The sequence below is a fragment of the Girardinichthys multiradiatus genome, chromosome 17 (genome assembly GCF_021462225.1).
Source record: "Girardinichthys multiradiatus isolate DD_20200921_A chromosome 17, DD_fGirMul_XY1, whole genome shotgun sequence".
Lineage (NCBI taxonomy): Eukaryota > Metazoa > Chordata > Actinopteri > Cyprinodontiformes > Goodeidae > Girardinichthys > Girardinichthys multiradiatus.
The window spans coordinates 3951453-3970238 of record NC_061809.1 but is presented as its reverse complement, the minus strand read 5'-3'; the positions used below and the strand labels follow the sequence as shown (position 1 = coordinate 3970238).

General features: G+C 42.4%; 1 protein-coding gene across 2 annotated transcripts in view; it reads right to left on the bottom strand.

Moving 5' to 3' along the window:
• The window catches only part of gys2 (glycogen synthase 2), a 72992-nt gene that overhangs the window by 38115 nt on the left and 16091 nt on the right, over positions 1–18786 (bottom strand). For both annotated transcript variants that reach the window (XM_047389211.1, XM_047389212.1), the window contains exon 5: positions 781–925. In XM_047389211.1, coding sequence (XP_047245167.1) covers positions 781–925 — 145 coding nt within the window. The remainder of the gene's footprint in view (positions 1–780; positions 926–18786) is intronic.

The window sequence follows — 18786 nt, the reverse complement described above, 5'->3', positions numbered from 1 at the left end:
AAGTGAGGCTGCAGTGGTTTATATTTCTTTTCTGCGTTTTTTGTGGCCTTCTAGAGTTGTAGATGTAATCAAGGAGCAAATTTGGTAGTTCAGCCACTCCCAGCAATTTTCACCACTGTTTTTTTTTTAACATCTACACTTTAGCCTTGACTCGTCTCTTCAGATGGTTTGAAAGCAATTTACACCTTGAGACATGTCACCAAAACAACTCACGTGCTGTTATGAGGAATGTGTTTGGATCATCAAGCAGCAACTAAAACACTGAGCTAAATGGGGGATAGGGCCAGGGAATCATGTGTTTGACCCATTAGTTACGTTATATGCCAGTATAAGTATTATTGTTGTGACTCCAACTATGTTCAGAACTAAGCATTTTGGATTTAAATTATTTCTTGATTTTATAGGTTGGGGTGTAATCAGTCCTGGGAATAATTACAATTATTACATGACTTAAAAAGGGCAGCAGTGCACACACAGCCAGGTTGGTTTGGATAGCTTTTTTTTCCTTAAATGAAATCATTAATAAAAAAGTGCATTTTGTATTTACTCAGATTAGTCTTTTCTGGTTTTCAAATCTACTTGATGATTAATTTTTTTCCAAAAAAGACAGCAGAAAAAAAAAACCTTTTCAGAGAACTAAAATTATGTAAATCGAGCCAGTAGTTGTATCCTGCTTCTTTTTTCATACATATAGATTTGCATGTTGGAACGATGGAAATTATCATTCTATATCGAAGCTACAATGATGCTGTGTACATCAGCAGAGAAAGTCCTCTCCACCTGGCTTCCGGTGCAGCATGTGGTTGGCCTCCACAGCTGTGATCTGGGATACTGTGGTGAAGACGTGAGTACAGTGCACCGCTGCTCGCTCCAGGCAGTATCGATGGTAGATCTGTCTCTCTCCTGCCTCCTTGTCAATATTGAACTACAACACACAAAAATATCAGATGAAATTTTAAGCTGTAAAGTTCCTCTCTATCTGCGCAGGAACCTGCATCTTACAATGCTTTCACACTGTGCCAGAGTCCGGTTCCTGGAGCGGATTACGGTGGTGTGAACCAACACCAGATCCTGAAACGGACCAGAGAACTGTACCTTGGCACAGTTACAACTGCAATCTTGGCATGATTTATCCTGACCCTGGAGTGGTTCACTTTCAAGGTAAATGCATGCCTTTCCCAACGTACTATAGTGACATAAAAGCGGCACATTTGAGTAGAATAAGAGAAACATAGCAGCACGAATCTGAAGATGAAAGAGTGTGTCGTGGGGCTACATGGAGTAGTGAAGAGGTGCACACACAAAACTTCACTTGAACATCCAAGTAGCAACAGATAAGACACACTTTCTTCTTTATCCTTTTTTTTTCTTCTCGATCAGCACAATACTGGAGTGATACTACCCCCAAAATAATCTGTTGTAATTGCATGATGTTGTTTGGTCTGTTCTAAAAGTCTCTGTATAAAAGCAAACCACGCCAACTGAAAGTATGAATTTTCTCACTTTTACCAATCCCTGGGATGATCCCTGACATGTGAAGGGGCCTGGTAAAGAGGAAACAGGCAAGACAGGGACCCCGGAAACATGACTGACAAACAAACCAGGAAATTATCTGATAACCCCAAAATATTATATACCTCAAATCCCAACACTAATTAAATTTTCAAAATATTTTTGGGAGATTAATTTTAAAAAATGCATATTCTCCTTCCACATATTATAGCAGTAATTCATTTATAAAGCAGCAATACTATGTCACATTCACAAATGCCATTTCAAACTTTTCTTTAAAACAATCCTTTTTTAAACTTGGTGGTGAACTTCTCTGGGCTCACAGGCATCAGGAATGGACCATTACAAACTTGAAATATAGATTGTCCTTCCATTGTCTTGTTTTTCTGAGATTATGTCATAAGGAAAGGTCCAAAATGCAACTCTTTAGCTCATTTTGTGGGATGCCAAATTGTTCCCATTCCATAAAGGTAAAATTATCCCTCCATCATGTCTTGGGTCAGCCCAGGTCGCCCTCATAGTAATACGTACCCGAAAAGGCTCGGAAGGAAGGTCCCAAGGAGGGTCCCTGATACTCAAACCACCTTTACTGACTTCTTTGGATGTGGAGGGGCAGCAGTTCTACTCTGAGTTCCCCGCAAATGAAAAAGCACCTCATACTATTTCTGAGAATTAATCCCAGTCACCCAATAGAAGAGGCTCATCTCAATTGCTTGTATCTTTGAAAAATGAGAGGACTGGAATGTAGAAAGATCAGTAAACCATGAGCTTCATATTTTAGCCCAGCTCCTTCACTACCAAACACCAGAGCATTGCCTACATTACTGTAAACAGGGCGCAAGGCAGCATACATTTTCAGGGCACGCACATTTTGTCTGACAATTATTACACATACATGAAGCTCATCTGTGTTGTGACATATGTTCTCAGAATTCTTATTTTAAAGCCTATTCTGACAAATTCAGCATTTCTAAGGCTGTGAAAGGCTGTAGTTGAAGCATGCAAGCACAATTCTTTGTCTACCTTGCAAATAGGAAAGTATGCTCCCTCAAATGTTTACCAGCTCAAGAAGCAGCTTGTCTTAAAGTTATGGTTTCAGAATGTATTAATGTTATTCCATCAATATAATCACAGAAGTACCTGTGCATTTGGGGGTCATCTGTCAATTATCCATTCAGCCAGTAAGCAATCTTTAGCTCTGGGCTGACCTTTAGGATATGAACAATCGGGCCCAATTACAAGCATCACGGTAAGCCATCCTCATGCAGTTCAGCATTACTAATCATGCTCTAAATGACTGTAAAATACCAAAACCTTTGAAGATGCAAATAAATCTGACAGCTACTGATTATTTGTTTTTATCAACAGCACAGTGGTGAGTGCTAGAACTTACTTGGCACATACAACACAGTTTGTTAGTTATTTTTTAAGAGAATCCAGAACTTTTTTCAGAATATGAACTAATACATAGTACAGTTCAAGGTTTATACCAAATAAACATCTTCTCTATAATCAAAATTAAACCACCCCAGACTTGGTTAAAAAGTATAGATTCTATCATATAAAAAGTTTATGCACATTTAAATGCATACGTTTAAAAACTTTACAAAAGACTAGAAATTTAGGAAGACTGGAACTTCCAAAACTTGAAAGTATTACCTGGCACGTAGATTATAAGATATCTTAAAATGGATTTGCAAAAATACATCAGACAGTCTATGGAAAGAAATTACATGCTATGTAAGAAAATATGTAACTCAGATATTGCTTTTATCAGCCCCTTAATTAAGCACCACAGTTGTTTTAAAACCATCAATATCAGTACATCTCTGATTGGAACATCTCAAAATAAATCGGTCTTCAATCCTGCAAAATCCGGCAAAATAAAAGGGCTCTTAACTTTTCAACAGTACAGTTGAACAGTGGAACAGTAAAATAAATCATTTACGGAACATTTTTGATGGAAAAGATTTCATACCCTTTAGTGTCTTGGCACACAGGGGTATGAAATCATTCATGAAAATAAATTATTTTTAGATCACCAACCGAAATATATTATTCAGTCCAAATTTGAGATTAAACAAAATAACATACAACTAACTCTAATAATAACTAGCTTCCTTAAACTGCAACCCCCAGAGTTACAATGAAAAACCTATATAAACTTTCAGAAGTAGAGTTATCAATCTCACATCCTATCAGTAAATGAGACGTTGAATCCTCTACTGATACAGATCTTAACTATTGGAGTAACGTTTGCACAAACACTATTAGAATTGTAAATGGCCTGCACTTGTACAGCGCTTTATCAAGTCCGAGGACTCCTAAGCAGTTTACACTATAATTAGTCATCCACCCATTCACACGCTGACAGTGGTAGGCTACATTGTAGCCACAGCTGCCCTAGGGCAAACTGACAGAAGTGGGGCTGCCATACAATTGGCACCACTGGGCCCTCTGACAACCATCAGCATGCAAGGAGGGGGAAGTGTCTTGCCCAAGGACACAACAACTGAGACAGCATTAAATGCACCAAAATGAGCAAACAACATAGCTTTTCTGCACTCAGTGTACTCACCCATTGTAGAACAAAACACATGTTTTGTTTTACAATGAAGTAGTGGTGGTACAGAAAGAACACAGAGATTATCTTAGGTTTCCTTTGGTATAAGTATAACCTCATCAAAAATCTGTGGGACTACAGAATGAAAGTTTATGTGTTAGGTAATAGTCCTCGACCGGTCATGGCAATTTATTGCAGAAGATGTTATGAAGCTGGATGAGAAATCGAATATGGCTGTGAAACAAAGCAGTTCATAAAAAGAAATTTCTACGGTGATGATGGACTCGCATCAACACCTACCTTTGAAGAAGGTTTTGATATCCTTTGATATCTTGACAAAGGCAAAGAAGATGTTTGCTGACTGATGTTAGTATCCAATAGCCCCAAATTTGTGGAAGCTTTCCCTGCTGAGAAACTAGCCAAGGACTTAAATGATCTAGAACCAAGGAAGAACAACATCCCTTTACAGAGCAGTTTGGGTGTTTTGTGAGACCTAGAAAATAACAGTGTCAACTTTCAAGTAGCCCAAGAGAATGAAAGATTCACCTGCAGAGGTGTCTTAGCAGCTGTCAACAGTCTGTATGGTCCTTTAGGTTTTGTGTTATCTATAACTATGCAGGGTAAAGCTCTTCTCATTGAACTTTTAAATGAACAAAAGATTCACATCAGTACATCCACACATCCAGATCACTGGCGTTACATATAATCATATAATACATTTAATCTGTGGATAATCCTTTGAACAGTGCAGACAGACCAAAGGTAGATTTTCCTTTCACCTGTTGCAACATTCATGCTCACTATGAGGGATTGCTGCAAAGTAAGTGACACAATGCAAGCAAACAGTTAACTGTCACTACATGTGACTTGCTGAGAATCTGCTGGATTTTCTTAGATAATCTTTTAAGAAATGGGGGTAATAAACTCAACTTTACTACATTGTTTGATAACTAGAATCAATTTGGAATGTATATAATTGACTTGGAATCTGTCTGTATGATTGGATTAAATTGCCTTCAAATAGTCGCTTACAGAAGTTGAATCCCATCATTGCTGTAGATGGTCTAATGAATTGGAGGACAACTAGCACCAGTAAATCGAACACAAGAAGAAAAGCATCCTCTAAAAATCCCCCGCATTCACCGCATTGCTACACTGCTGGGAAGATATTACCATGAAAATGCTGCACACCAGGGTAATTACATTACATTACAGGCTGTTTGACATCAGTGACAACAGCAAGCTTCATAAATGCATTTAGAACATTCTTTGCTGTTTGTGGACCAGCCAGCTTCATTTGGTCTGACAGAGTACCAGTTTTAGTGGGGCCTGTAAGCAGTTTTGGATTATTCCGAATGACAAAGGGTTATCCAAGTATCTTCAAGAAAAAGGTTGCACTTGGCAGTTTAATCTTGCACATTCTTCTCATAGGGTCTGATCTTGGAAAAGACTTGAAATTGCCAGAAGATCTCTGTATGCAATACTTCTACCAATCACGTTTAGCTCACACAAAGTACTGAGGTTATGGCAATAATGAATGCAAGGCTTCTTGCCTACCTCACTGTCTACCGATTAAGCATTGCCAACAGTCTTGACTCCTGCAATGCTTTTCACCCACAAAACAAGTGTGTTAATAGCACCTACTGGAGACTTCCCACCAGCCAAGCTTTACAATAAGCAAGACCCTTGCAGAAATTTCAATACAGACAATAAAGTTTCCTGTTGAAATGCTCAGCAGGAAATTGTTCTGGAGTTATCTTAAACAACTGAACTCCACGATGAAATCAAAAGCATGCCTAATGGCAAAGCTCCTGGACCTGCTAGCTTCCCTGCAGGATTTTAAAAATAATTCTGGCCACTGCTGGCCCACAGCTTCCAAAGGATTGTCACAGATATTCCGGAGTCCTCAATACTCTCTCCAAATTGCGCTAACATATGTCTTATCAAGCCTGATAAAGCTCCCACTCTGCTGCCCTGTAAGCACCCAATATGAATGCAGAGTATAAAATGTTTGTCAGGATCTTTGTCTGTTTGTTTGGTGCTGTTACTGTGCTTAGCCCCTAGATGGCATGGAACCTGGAGGAGAGGTGACAGGTGTTCATCATTCCCTTGATCACCTGCTGAGGAGTATATTAGGAGGAGGCTGCCAGCAACTCACTGCCAGAGTGTTGTCCCTTAGTGGTACAGCTCCAGCCACATTACCTTGTCTTGTTCTTGCCTTGAACTTTTAGTAATTTGAATTTTGTTACCTTGCAGGATTACCAGAACCTGACCTTGCCTTTTCATGTGGAACTCTGCCTGGATTAACAACTTCTGGAAAGAAGCTGTCCAGCTCCATGAGCAAAGACTCTAACTTCTCGTTGCTTCATTGGACCACACCGGTTGGCAGCCTCCTGAATTCTTCGCTCCTTGGATTACCATTCAAGGTCCCTGTCCACCCTCCTCCTTCCACTGTACCTACTTCTGAAAACCCTGGACCATCTTATCATCCTGGCACACCATAATCCACCATCATCTGTCTCACGGGTAAACAACTATTTGGTCTCTCCGCTCCCCACCCTCTGGCGGATCATTCCTTCAACCCAGTAAGGCTGAATTATTATTCTTTAGTTTTGACCCTGAGTATTCCCTGCTTACCATCCTGTTTATTTTTACAGTTGGTTTCCCGGTTCCAGTTTCCCTGCCCACGTCACTACACTGTAAATAAACACTTTACCGTAAAACTGTGTCTCCTGAATTGCTTTCTGCGTGTGGGTCAAATCAGTTAAAAACAATATGACAGAACACTCTGGCCAACCAGACCCAGCAGAAGCGTTCAGGAGAACTCTATCTGAACAACATCCCCAAATCATAACACATGACTCTTCCCTCTGTTCTCTGAAACAGACCAATCAGCAGATTGAACATCTAGCCTCCTTGTTTCAGGCCACATTGAGTAATTTCTCCGCCCCGGCAGTAGAGGGCGCTTCAGCCTCTCCGGTTTCTCAGCAACTTCCGCACTCACGTGTCGTCACTTCCCCGAATTCTGAAAAATTCTCTGGTGAGAAAGAAGATTGTAGGGGGTTTCTTCTACAATGCACTCTAGTTTTCAATCGCTCCCCACAATCCTTTCCACATGATTCTGTTAAGATTTTTTTTGTACCTGGGTTACTTTCTGGAAAAGCTTTGAAATGGGCAGAGGCCCGTTTTTCTAACTTTGCATTTTGGCTGCACATTTTCTGAATTTGAGGAGGAGTTTCGACAGGTTTTCTCTAGTGAGAAAGACTTAACCGCTAATGCTCGAAGTCTATGGTCAATTAAACAGAGAGACCGGTCTGTTGCTGAGTTTTCCATTGATTTTCGTACCCTGGCTGTAGCTTCTGGATGGAATGACTGCGCTCTTAGAGCAGCTTTTTTCCAGTCGTTACATGAATCATTAAAGGATGAGTTAGCATTAGTCGATGAGCCTAAAACTTTGAATGGGTTAATCAAGCTAGCCGTCAGATTAGATAACAGAATGACAGAGAGAAAAAGATTCCGATTAGAACAGAGTGCAGTTGGGACTCTTTTCTCTAGGTCTACACCAGAAACTATTCGCTCCATTTCTGCCTCACAGAATTCTGGAACTGAACCTATGCAAATCGGGCAAACTCAGCTTTCCCCAGAGGAAAGACTGAGATGCCGCCAATCAAATCAGTGTTTTTACTGTGGCTCAACTGATCATTTTCTTGCAGACTGTCTTGTTCGTCCTTCGGGACCAAAAGGCCAGGTCCGTCAGTAAATGAGGGGATACTGACGGACCGTCCTCTTACCCCCAGATTTAGTTTGCCTGCCACATTAATTTCTCACCATCCTTTTCAGTATCTTTCCACGCTCATTGACTCAGGTAGTGACCAGAACCTTATTGATCAGAGGTTAGTTGTTGAAGCTAAAATTGAGACTGAGCCACTTCCCATACCTCAGTCTGTTTCTTCGCTAGATGGGAAAAGATTACCCCGAATCACACATAGAACCAAACCGTTGACCTTAATATTTTCGGGAAGTCATAGGGAAGAGATTTCATTTATTGTGTTTCCCATAGCGTTGAATTCAATAGTATTGGGGGTCCCTTGGCTCAAGAAACATAACCCTCACATTAACTGGTCAGAAAGCCGATTTGAATCCTGATCCACTAACTGTCTTTCCTCTTGTTTACAGTCAGCAGTAGCTTCACTCCCCTCTGAGTCGGATCCTGCAGATAACGAGATGTTCAATCTCACTAACGTTCCTCCAGAGTACCATGACCTCAAGTTAGTTTTCAGCAAATCCAAAGCTTTGTCTTTACCCCCGCATAGACCCTATGACAGTGCAATAGATTTGCTTCCCGGTGCCCCCCTGCCTTCCAGTAGGCTTTATCACATCTCAGGACCAGAAAGAAAAGTTATGGAGGATTATATTAATGAGTCTCTGGTGACAGGATTAATTCGCCCCTCTTCATCTCCACTCGGAGCTGGGTTTTTCTTTATGGAGAAAAAAGATGGCTCACTACGCCCTTGTATTGACTATAGGGGGTTAAACCAAATTACTATCAAAAACAAATATCCTCTTCTGTCCTCAGCCTTTGAACCAGTACACGGTTCAACCATTTTTTCTAAATTAGATCTCCGTAACGCCTACCATTTAGTAAGGATCCGCCAGGGGGATGAGTGGAAGACTGCTTTCAAAACCCCGTTGGGCAATTATGAATACCTGGTTATGCCGTTTGGATTAAGTAATGCGCCTGCAGTGCTTCAGTCTTTCATCAATGACGTATTTGGGATTTTTTGAACGTTTTTTTTTTTGTCTACCTGGATGACATCCTGATCTACTCTGAAGACATTAAAGAACATACCCGTCACGTCCGTCTAGTTCTACAAAGACTTTTGGAAAATAAACTGTTTGTAAAGGCCGAGAAATGTGAATTTCACAAAACTTCAATCACATTTTTGGGTTACATCCTGGAGGGTGGACAGGTTCGCTCGGATCCTGAGAAGATCATGGCGGTGCTGGAGTGGCCTGTTCCAGACTCTCGCTAGCAGCTACAACGGTTCATTGGATTTGCAAATTTTTATCGACGATTCATCAAGAACTTTAGTTTAATCGCCGCACCACTCACTGCCTTGACCTCCACAAACATCGTGTTTTCCTTGACACCCGAAGCTAACAAGGCCTTCCAAGCATTAAAAGAGAGGTTTTCTCAAACACCCATTCTAGTTCATCCCGATTCTTCCAGACAGTTTATTTTGGAGGTAGACGCCTCAGATACAGGTGTTGGTGCCGTACTATCTCAGCAGTCAGCCACAGATGGAAAACTCCACCCATATGCTTTTTTTTTCTCGTCGTCTTACTAACACAGAAAGGAATTATGACGTGGGAGACAGGGAGCTCTTAGCAATTAAGCTTGCTCTCGAAGAGTGGAGACATTGGCTGGAGGGGGCTAAGCATCCCATTTTAGTATGGACCGATCACAAAAATCTGGCCTACTTGCAAACGGCAAAACGACTGAACCCCCGCCAATCACGTTGGTCATTGTTTTTCTCTCGTTTTGATCTTTCCATTTCTTACAGACCAGGCTCCAAGAACGTTAAGCCGGATGCTCTTTCCCGGCTTCATTCACTGGATTCCACTGAAAAAGAGACCAAACCCATTTTGCCGTCCCATTGGACCTTTGGAGCCTTAGTTTGGGAAGTAGAGGACCTTATTGACAATGCTCAATGAAACGAACTGGACCCTGGTACTGGTACTCCCAACAGGAAGTATGTACCTACCTCTGTTAGGTTTAGGCTCATCCGCTGGTTTCACACCGCCAAATTCTCAGGTCACCCAGGGGTTAGCAGAACCATATCACTCATTTCAAGACGATTTTGGTGGCCATCTCTTCATAAGGACGTTACCGAGTATGTGCAGGCTTGTTCGGTATGTGCCAGACAAAAATCGAGCAACCAGCCTCCCTATGGTTTACTTCAGCCTTTCAGTACACCCAAACGCCCTTGGTCTCAAATCGCTCTGAATTTTGTTACAGGTTTACCCATATCAAAAGGGAATACTGTTGTTCTCACCATTGTTGACCGTTTTTCCAAGTCCTGCCATCTTTTACCATTAAAGAAACTCCCATCTGCTTTTCGTACTGCCCAGCTGTTGGTTCAGCATGTTTTTCACCTTCATGGCATACCTCAGTACATTGTGTCAGACCGTGGTCCTCAATTTATCTCTCGTGTTTGGAAACAGTTTTGTTTGGCTCTTCGAGCCAAAGCCTCCCTGACTTCTGGTTATCATCCCCAATCAAATGGACAGACTGAACGCATGAACCAACAGATGGAGTCCGTTCTCAGATGCATGACCACAACCGAACCACTTGACTGGTGTGTTTTTCTTCCCTGGGTAGGATAAGCAATAAATTCACAAATCTCATCCGCAACAGGCCTCTCACCCTTTGAGATTTCCCTGGGTTGTCAATCTCCTTTATTTCCCGCTGATGAAAAAGACATTGGTGTAGCATCCGTTCGGCACCACATACGCCGTTGTAAACGGATCTGGGGAAATACAACCAGAGCTCTCCTTTGTACAGCAGGCCAGAACAAGAAGTTCGCTGACCGCAGAAGGCGGCCTGTGCCAACGTACCATCCTGGCCAAAAGGTTTGGTTGTCCTCCCGAGACATTCCATTGAAGGCTATGTCCAAAAAACTGTCTCCTCGTTTCACTGGCCCTTACACAATTGACTTAGTCATTGGCCCCTCTGCTCTACGTCTGCGTCTGCCTTCCAGTTTATGTATTCACCCATTGTTTCATGTCTCACAAGTCAAACCTTTTGTTGCCATAGTCCGTCCAGCGTGTCCTAGGCCGTCCCCTGGGCCTCCTCCCGGTGGGTCGTACCTGTAACACCTCCCGAGGAAGGCGTCCAGGAGGCATCCGGTATAGATGCCCGAGCCACCTCAACTGGCTCCTCTCAATGTGGAGGAGCAGCGGCTCTACTCCGAGCCCCTCCTGGATGGCCGAGCTCCTCACCCTATCTCTAAGGGAGTGCCACCCTATGGAGGAAGCTCGTTTCAGCCGTTTGTATCCGGGATCTTGTTCTTTCGGTCATGACCCAAAGTTCATGGCCATAGGTGAGGGTAGGAACGTAGACCGACCAGTAAATTGAGAGCTTTGCTTTTCGGCTCAGCTCTCTCTTCACCACAATGGACCGGGACAGCGCCCCCATTACTGTGGCAGCCGCACCAATCCGTCTGTCGATCTCCCGCTCCTTTCTTCCCTCACTCTTGAACAAGACCCCGAGATACTTAAACTCCTCCACTTGAGGCAGGAACTCCCCTCCAACCCGAAGAGGACAAGCCACCATTTTCTGGTCGAGAATCATGGCCTCGGACTTGGAGGAGCTGATTTTTATCCCTGCCGCTTCACACTCGGCTGCGAACCGCCCCAGTGCGTGCTGTACGTCTTGGCTAGAGGGGGCCAGCAGGACCACGTCATCTTCAAAAAGAAGAGACGAAATCCACTGGTCCCCAAACCAGACCCCCTCCGGCCCTTGGCTGTGCCTAGAAATCCTGTCCATAAAAGTTATGAACAGGACCGGTGACAAAGGGCAGCCCTGCCGGAGTCCAACATACACCGGGAACAGGTCCGACTTAGTGCCGGCAATGCGAACCAAACTCCTGCTCCGCTTGTACAGAGACCGGATGGCCCCTAGTAAAGGGCCCCTGATTCCATACTCCTGGAGCACCCCCCACAGGGCATCATGAGGGACACAGTCGAATGCTTTCTCAAGGTCCACAGCCGGTTGGGCAAACTCCCATGAACCTTCGAGTACCCTCTAGAGGGTATAGAGCTGGTCCAGTGTTCCACTGCCGGGACGAAAACCACACTGCTCCTCCTGAAACTGGGGTTTGACTATTGGCTGGACGCTCCTCTCCAATACCCTGGCGTAGGCCTTACCAGGGATGCTGAGGAGTGTGATCCCCCTGTAGTGTTGGCGCAGCACTGCTTCCCCATCCTGAGGCGCCGGACGGTTTGCCAGAATCGCTTCGGGGCCAACTGGTAGTCCTTCTCCATGTCCTCACTGAACTCCTCCCAGGTCCGAGTTTTTGCCTCTGCCACCGCCCGGGCCGCAGCACGCTTGGCCCCACACTACTTCATCTTTTAAAATAGAAATGGTTTAATTATTTAATTAGTACTGAAAAGGTCATTGAAAGGAGTAATTGGATATGGACATAATTTCCTGCCCGAATCAGAATATTGTATAGTTCAACCAATGCCTGCTTGAAAATAAATAATTGTATGTGTGTTATGATTTGGGATTTTTTTTGGTTTTCGGCTTTTCCAATTTTTGTTCTCAAAGTTTTGTTTAGGAATCTCTTTCTGTTTACCGTTTTAGAAGTGGTGCTGTAGTTGTTTAGGTTTGTTTTCTTGTGGATTTTCAGTTCATAGTGCTTTCAGGATTATGTTCTGTTACAGTTATGTTTCTTAGGGTTGATTATGTTCTTGAATTTCAGTTTTTTTTCCAGTCATGTTTTGTCTTCACTCCCTGCATCTGTTAGTCATAGCAAACAGCTTTATTCAGCCCACCTGCACCATGTAATCAGTCTTCTCGTTTCACTTGTACCACGCTCCATATGTACACAATCATTCTGTTTATTCCTCATGGAAACATTACAGATCACTTCACTCTGTTATTATCTTGACTCCATGTCTATTTTTGACACCACCTGCTGAAGTGTTTGATTTATTAAATCAGTTTACTAACCACATATGCTTCTTGCTCGTCTGCATTCCGGGGTCCTCCGTTACACCGAACCTGACCATTTGTCAGAGCTTTAATCTTCAAAGAGACACCAGACAGGGCTGTCCATTCTCTCCCTCTCTATTTGATATTTTTATTGAACCGTTATCAGCTGCAATTTGACAAAATAAGGACAAACATGGGAATAAAACGCTCAATATAACCTAAACAATTTGTTTATATGCTGATGATGTGTTGCTTTTTTCTGAAAACACAAACTCGTCATCCAGAGACAACAACCATAATAAAAATATATTTTTCAAAATTCCAGACCTTTCTATCAACCGGAACAAATCAAACTCTTCCCTATCTTCCCTAACATTCATCTCAGCCCAACCATCCCTTTACAGGTTGGGAACATCAGACACTTGGACATAAATATTTCCACCAGGCTGAACAAGCTGAAAAACTGAATTACACCCTATTTATCAATATATATATATATAAAAAGAAAATCTCACAAGGTGGAGAACTCTCCCTCTTTTTATCTTGGCAAAAGTCTCTGTACTCAAAATTATGGTCTTCCTTAAAATGAACTATATTTTTTCTATGGTTCTAGTTAAACTGTCCCAGACTTGATTAAAGACATTTAAACTCTAGCATATGAAATTTGTTTTGAACAAATAAACCTCCACATACAGTATAGACCAAAGGTTTGGACACACTTTCTCATTCAAAGAGTTTTCTTTATTTTCATGACTATGAATATAGTAGCTTCACACTGAAGGCATCAAAACTATGAATTAACACATGTGGAATTATATACTGAACAAAAAAGTGTGAAACAACTGAAAATATGTCTTATATTCTAGGTTCTTCAAAGTAGCCACCTTTTGCTTTGATTACTGCTCCGCACACTCTTGGTATTCTGTTGATGAGCTTCAAGAGGTAGTCACCTGAAATGGTTTTCCAACAGTCTTGAAGGAGTTCCCAGAGATGCTTAGCACTTGTTGGCCCTTTTGCCTTCACTCTGCGGTCCAGCTCACCCCAAACCATCTCGATTGGGTTCAGGCCCGGTGACTGTGGAGGCCAGGTCATCTGGCGCAGCAACCCATCACTCTCCTTCTTGGTCAAATAGCCCTTACACAGCCTGGCGGTGTGTTTGGGGTCATTGTCCTGTTGAAAAATAATGGTCCAACTAAACGCAAACCGGATGGAATAGCATGCCGCTGCAAGATGCTGTGGTAGCCATGCTGGTTCAGTATGCCTTCAATTTTGAATAAATTCCCAACGGTGTCACCAGCAAAGCACCCCCACACCATCACACCTCCTCCTCCATGCTTCATGGTGGGAACCAGGCAGGTAGAGTCCATCCGTTCACCTCTTCTGCGCCGCACAAAGACACGGTGGTTGGAACCAAAGATCTCAAACTTGGACTCATCAGACCAAAGTACAGATTTACACTGGTCTAATGTCCATTCCTTGTGTTCTTTAGCCCAAACAAGTCTCTTCTGCTTGTTGCCTGTCCTCAGCAGTGGTTTTCTAGCAGCTATTTTACCATGAAGGCCTGATTCACACAGTCTCTGATTCACACAGTCTCCTCTTAACAGTTGTGTCTGCTGCTAGAACTCTGTGTCGCATTGACTTGCTCTCTAATCTGAGCTGCTGTTAACCTGCGATTTCTGAGGCTGGTGACTCGGATGAACTTATCGTCCGCACCAGAGGTGACTCTTGGTCTTCCTTTCCTGGGTCGGTCCTCATGTGAGCCAGTTTTTTTGTAGCGCTTGATGGTTTTTGCGACTGCACTTGGAGACACTTTCAAAGTTTTCCCAATTGTTCGGACTGACTGACCTTCATTTCTCAAAGTAATGATGGCCACTCGTTTTTCTTTACTTAGCTGCTTTTTTCTTGCCATAATACAAATTCTAACAGTCTATTCAGTAGGACTATCAGCTGTGTACTGTATCCACCTCCTGCACAACACAACTGATGGTCCCAACCCCATTTATAAGGCTTGAAATCCCACTTATAAACCTGACAGGGCACACCTGTGAAGTGAAAACCATTTCAGGTGGCTACCTCTTGAAGCTCATCAACAGAATGCCAAGAGTGCAGAGCAGTAATCAAAGCAAAAGGTGGCTACTTTGAAGAACCTAGAATATAAGACATATTTTCAGTTGTTTCACACTTTTTTGTTCAGTATATAATTCCACATGTGTTAATTCATAGTTATGATGCCTTCAGTGTGAAGCTACAATATTCATAGTCATGAAAATAAAGACAACTCTTTGAATGAGAAGGTGTGTCTAAACTTTTGGTCTGTACTGTATATGCTTAAAACCTTCACAAAAGACTAAAGGTTTAGGAAGTTTGAGGCTCCCAAACCTTTATAAATATTACCTGACAATCCATTAGACAACCTATGGATAGACATTGAACAAACACTTTCTAGGGATATTTGTATGTTAGATATGCCATTTATCAGCTATTTAAGTAAGCCACACAGCTGTTTTAAAAGCATCAATATCAACACATCTCTGTCTGCCTGGTGGGAATATCTCAAAACAGAACTGGACAGGTCTTTAATTCTTCCTTGTAAACAAACACCTATTTGAAACAACCCAGACATCCTGCAAAATAACTTCTCTCCATGGAATAGTAAAAAGACTAAATATCATCAGCTAAATTCTATAATTCAGTGCAAATTCAATTTTAAACAACTAAACCTAAGGTTTTGTCTAGTGATTGCCAGGTTCCTCATTTTCAACTCTCTCTATGTTTAACTCAGAAGTGGATTTGTTGATCTTACTTCCTATCAGTAAATGAACACTGATCTATCTACTGGCACAAATTTTAGCTGAGTGTTGATCCTATGACCCTGTTGATTGATATGACAAAAATATAAAACTGCAGCTGATAAAATACAAAATCCTCCACAGAACACACTATAAAGAACAATGATCTACAAACTAACACATTTCCGAAGATTTACCTGATGATTATCGACATTCACTCTGGGATTGCCTGCCTGTCCACGACTTTTTGATGAGAGTATGTGAAGACTTATCAGCATTCCTAGAGTACAGCATCCCAATTTGCCCATGACTCTTGGTGACATCACAAATGTTTAGGTGTTGTCACAATCTGTAGATGTTTGGGCTTCGTTTTTCTTTTGGGTTTGTTTTCAGCAATCTCTTAATTAGTTTTGGGTCTTGCTTTTGATCATTAGTGTAAATGTTTTCCAGGTGGTGCTTTATCAGTTCACTGTGCATTTTAGTTATGTTACTTCTGTAAGGTTATTCCTTTAATTAGATTGTGTTCTTGTATCCATGTTCAGTTCCATTGATATTTTACTGAATTTCCCACACTCAGCCAGCCACCATGTAATCAAGTGGTGTGTTGCGTTGTCTTTGCGTTGTCCACACAAGTGAGCTGGCTGGTGCTGCCAGGGGTGATGGTATGTCCGGCTCAGAGTGAGGATTGGAGTTGCAGTAGGGATGCAGCGGTTACCCACAGCTGCGATATGGGTGGACCGTGGAATGCACTCCTTGCTTGGCCTGCTGCCGCTCCTGGGTGGAGTGGGTGGGCTCAGGGTGGAGGAGCATTTACTTCAGAGGGGGGCCACGGTGCCTTCCCTCCGAGCCGCTGTGAATTGCCAATACTTTCCCGTCGGGTTTGGGTTGCTTGAAGGGGTCTTCCTCCTCCTTTGTGCTGGGCGTTTCTGCTACCAGGGGCTCAGGGGGCCTGGTCGCCAGGATGATCAAATTGCGGGCTTGACCTGCACTAGGGGAAGTGGCGGCAGAGTTAGGTAAGGGGGTTCGGTACCTTGTGACTCTCCCTGTGCATCTCTAGCCTGGGGGCTGCTTCAGAGCTTTGCTTTCAACTACAAACACAACCCCCCTACACACACACACACACACACACACACACACACACACACACTCTTGTTTTGCTATATGTAGTGAGGACCATGTGTTGACTCCCATTGACTTCCATTGATTTTCAGTCATTTTCAACCCTTTCTATGCCCTAACCCTGACAATAACCCTAAACCTAACCATTACCAGTGCATGTCTAACCCTAACCTGAACCTAAACTCAATTCACATCTTAGTCCTAAACCTAACCGTTAGCAAAATAGGTCGTGAGGACCAGAAAAATGTCCTCACTTTGGTACAAACGGTCCTCAATTTGATGGTGAAATCGGGAAAATGGTTCTCACTGTGATGCCAAGACAGAAACACACACACACACACACACACACATTCACACCAATACAAATAGTTCTAAAGGTTTCGGTTGTACAAACACAGGTTCATACTGTATTAATGCAACTTGTCTACTTTGATGCCACATGTTACCCTGATTTAACATCAATCAAGCAATGAGGATACCATCTCCAGACATCATTTTGTTAGAGCAAAGCTGCTCTGGCACATGTAGGCAACCAGCTTATCTATATGGTACGCCTGAAATGCTGCAAGAAGATGTGGGGAGGGAAAGAAAGTATTTTACTGGAAATTGCGAAAGGGGACTCAGACATGGAGCGGTCAGGAGGTAATGAGTTGGAAGGCCAGAGAGCTTAGCAGAAAGGTGACAGGTCAGAAGACGACAAACAGCTTTTGAGGTGCTTGAACAGGGAGAAAGTGAAGACCCTCGCCTGCTATTACGTTTGAAAAGCAAAGTGTAAGCTAGGGCTGTGGATTTTATTAGTGTTAGTGTTTGAAAAGGAAAGTGGAGCTTTTTTACTTGAGAACACATACACAATTATTTAAAACGTTTAAATGACAATTTTATTTATAATTATTTGTACTACCTTACGTCAAACTATACCTCTCCTTTCTTCATCAGTTTAGTTTCAGCCCTGTTGTGGAGGAGAATACCTCCCAGGAATACACTGTCTCTGAACTGGAGATAAAGAATCATGTCCTCTGTAAAGTGAGACCTCTCCTGAACAGAAAGCAACAAGACTTCCTCAATATAACCAAGGATGGCCTGTGTAGAAGAGCACATGACTGGCCAGTGTCCAGTACAGCAGTTTGTGCTTTGATATGTATTTTACCTCAATCAAAGTACTGGATGTGATGAAAACAAACTGTGTTCTGGGAAAAGGGGCTATTATGAAAAACAGAATCCCTGCACATTGCATGTCAAAGATGTCAGATTATAAAAAGCTACAAGACCAAGGGAGAGACATCCAAAATGGTTGTCCAAAAAGGACCCTGACAACCCCAGGATAGATGAGCGAGATGATCATCAAAACTGTTCTTGTGCCCAGACTAGAGGGTGACACGGGAGTGTATTTTCTCTCCTGTCCCATCCCGCTCCCACAGAAAAAGGTCTTGTCCCATCCCAATCCCAGGCCAGCATAACGAAAAATATCCTGTCCCGCCCCACTCCTGGTAAATTGACTCTCACTCCCATCCCACTCCCATTCAGAATGACTCCCACTCCTGTGCCACTCCCATTTTTGTTTTCTTCATTTAGACTTTTGGCAATTACTTTGTTTGAAGGACCAGTTAGGTCCCTGTTTTTAGCTGTAGTGGAAATAATAAAATATCAAACAAGGAAACAGACCATGCCTATCTTAGTTGAATTTTACTTATTTATTAAGTGATTGTTTCCTTTGAACAATGACATCACTTTTATGTTTCAAGTTGCTGAAACAAAGGAAAAATGCACCTAGTAAGAGAACTGTACTTGGTGAACAAAAGGACAAAAAGGTATTACCTTCACAATTTAGAAACTGTACCTCAATGGTTCACAGCCCTGGTCCTCAGGGACCCCTTCCCTGCAAGTTTTAGATGTGTGTCTGCTCCAGAATACCCGATTCAAATTCTGACATGACCTCCTATACAGGCATCAAGAATGGAGGGTCAAACTGGACAAAATTAATACAATAAAATCATCATTAAATAAATAAATGTTGTGAATGTCCCATAAGTGAAGTAAATGTAACATGAAAGAAATGTAATATTAAATGTGCCATTAAATTAAAG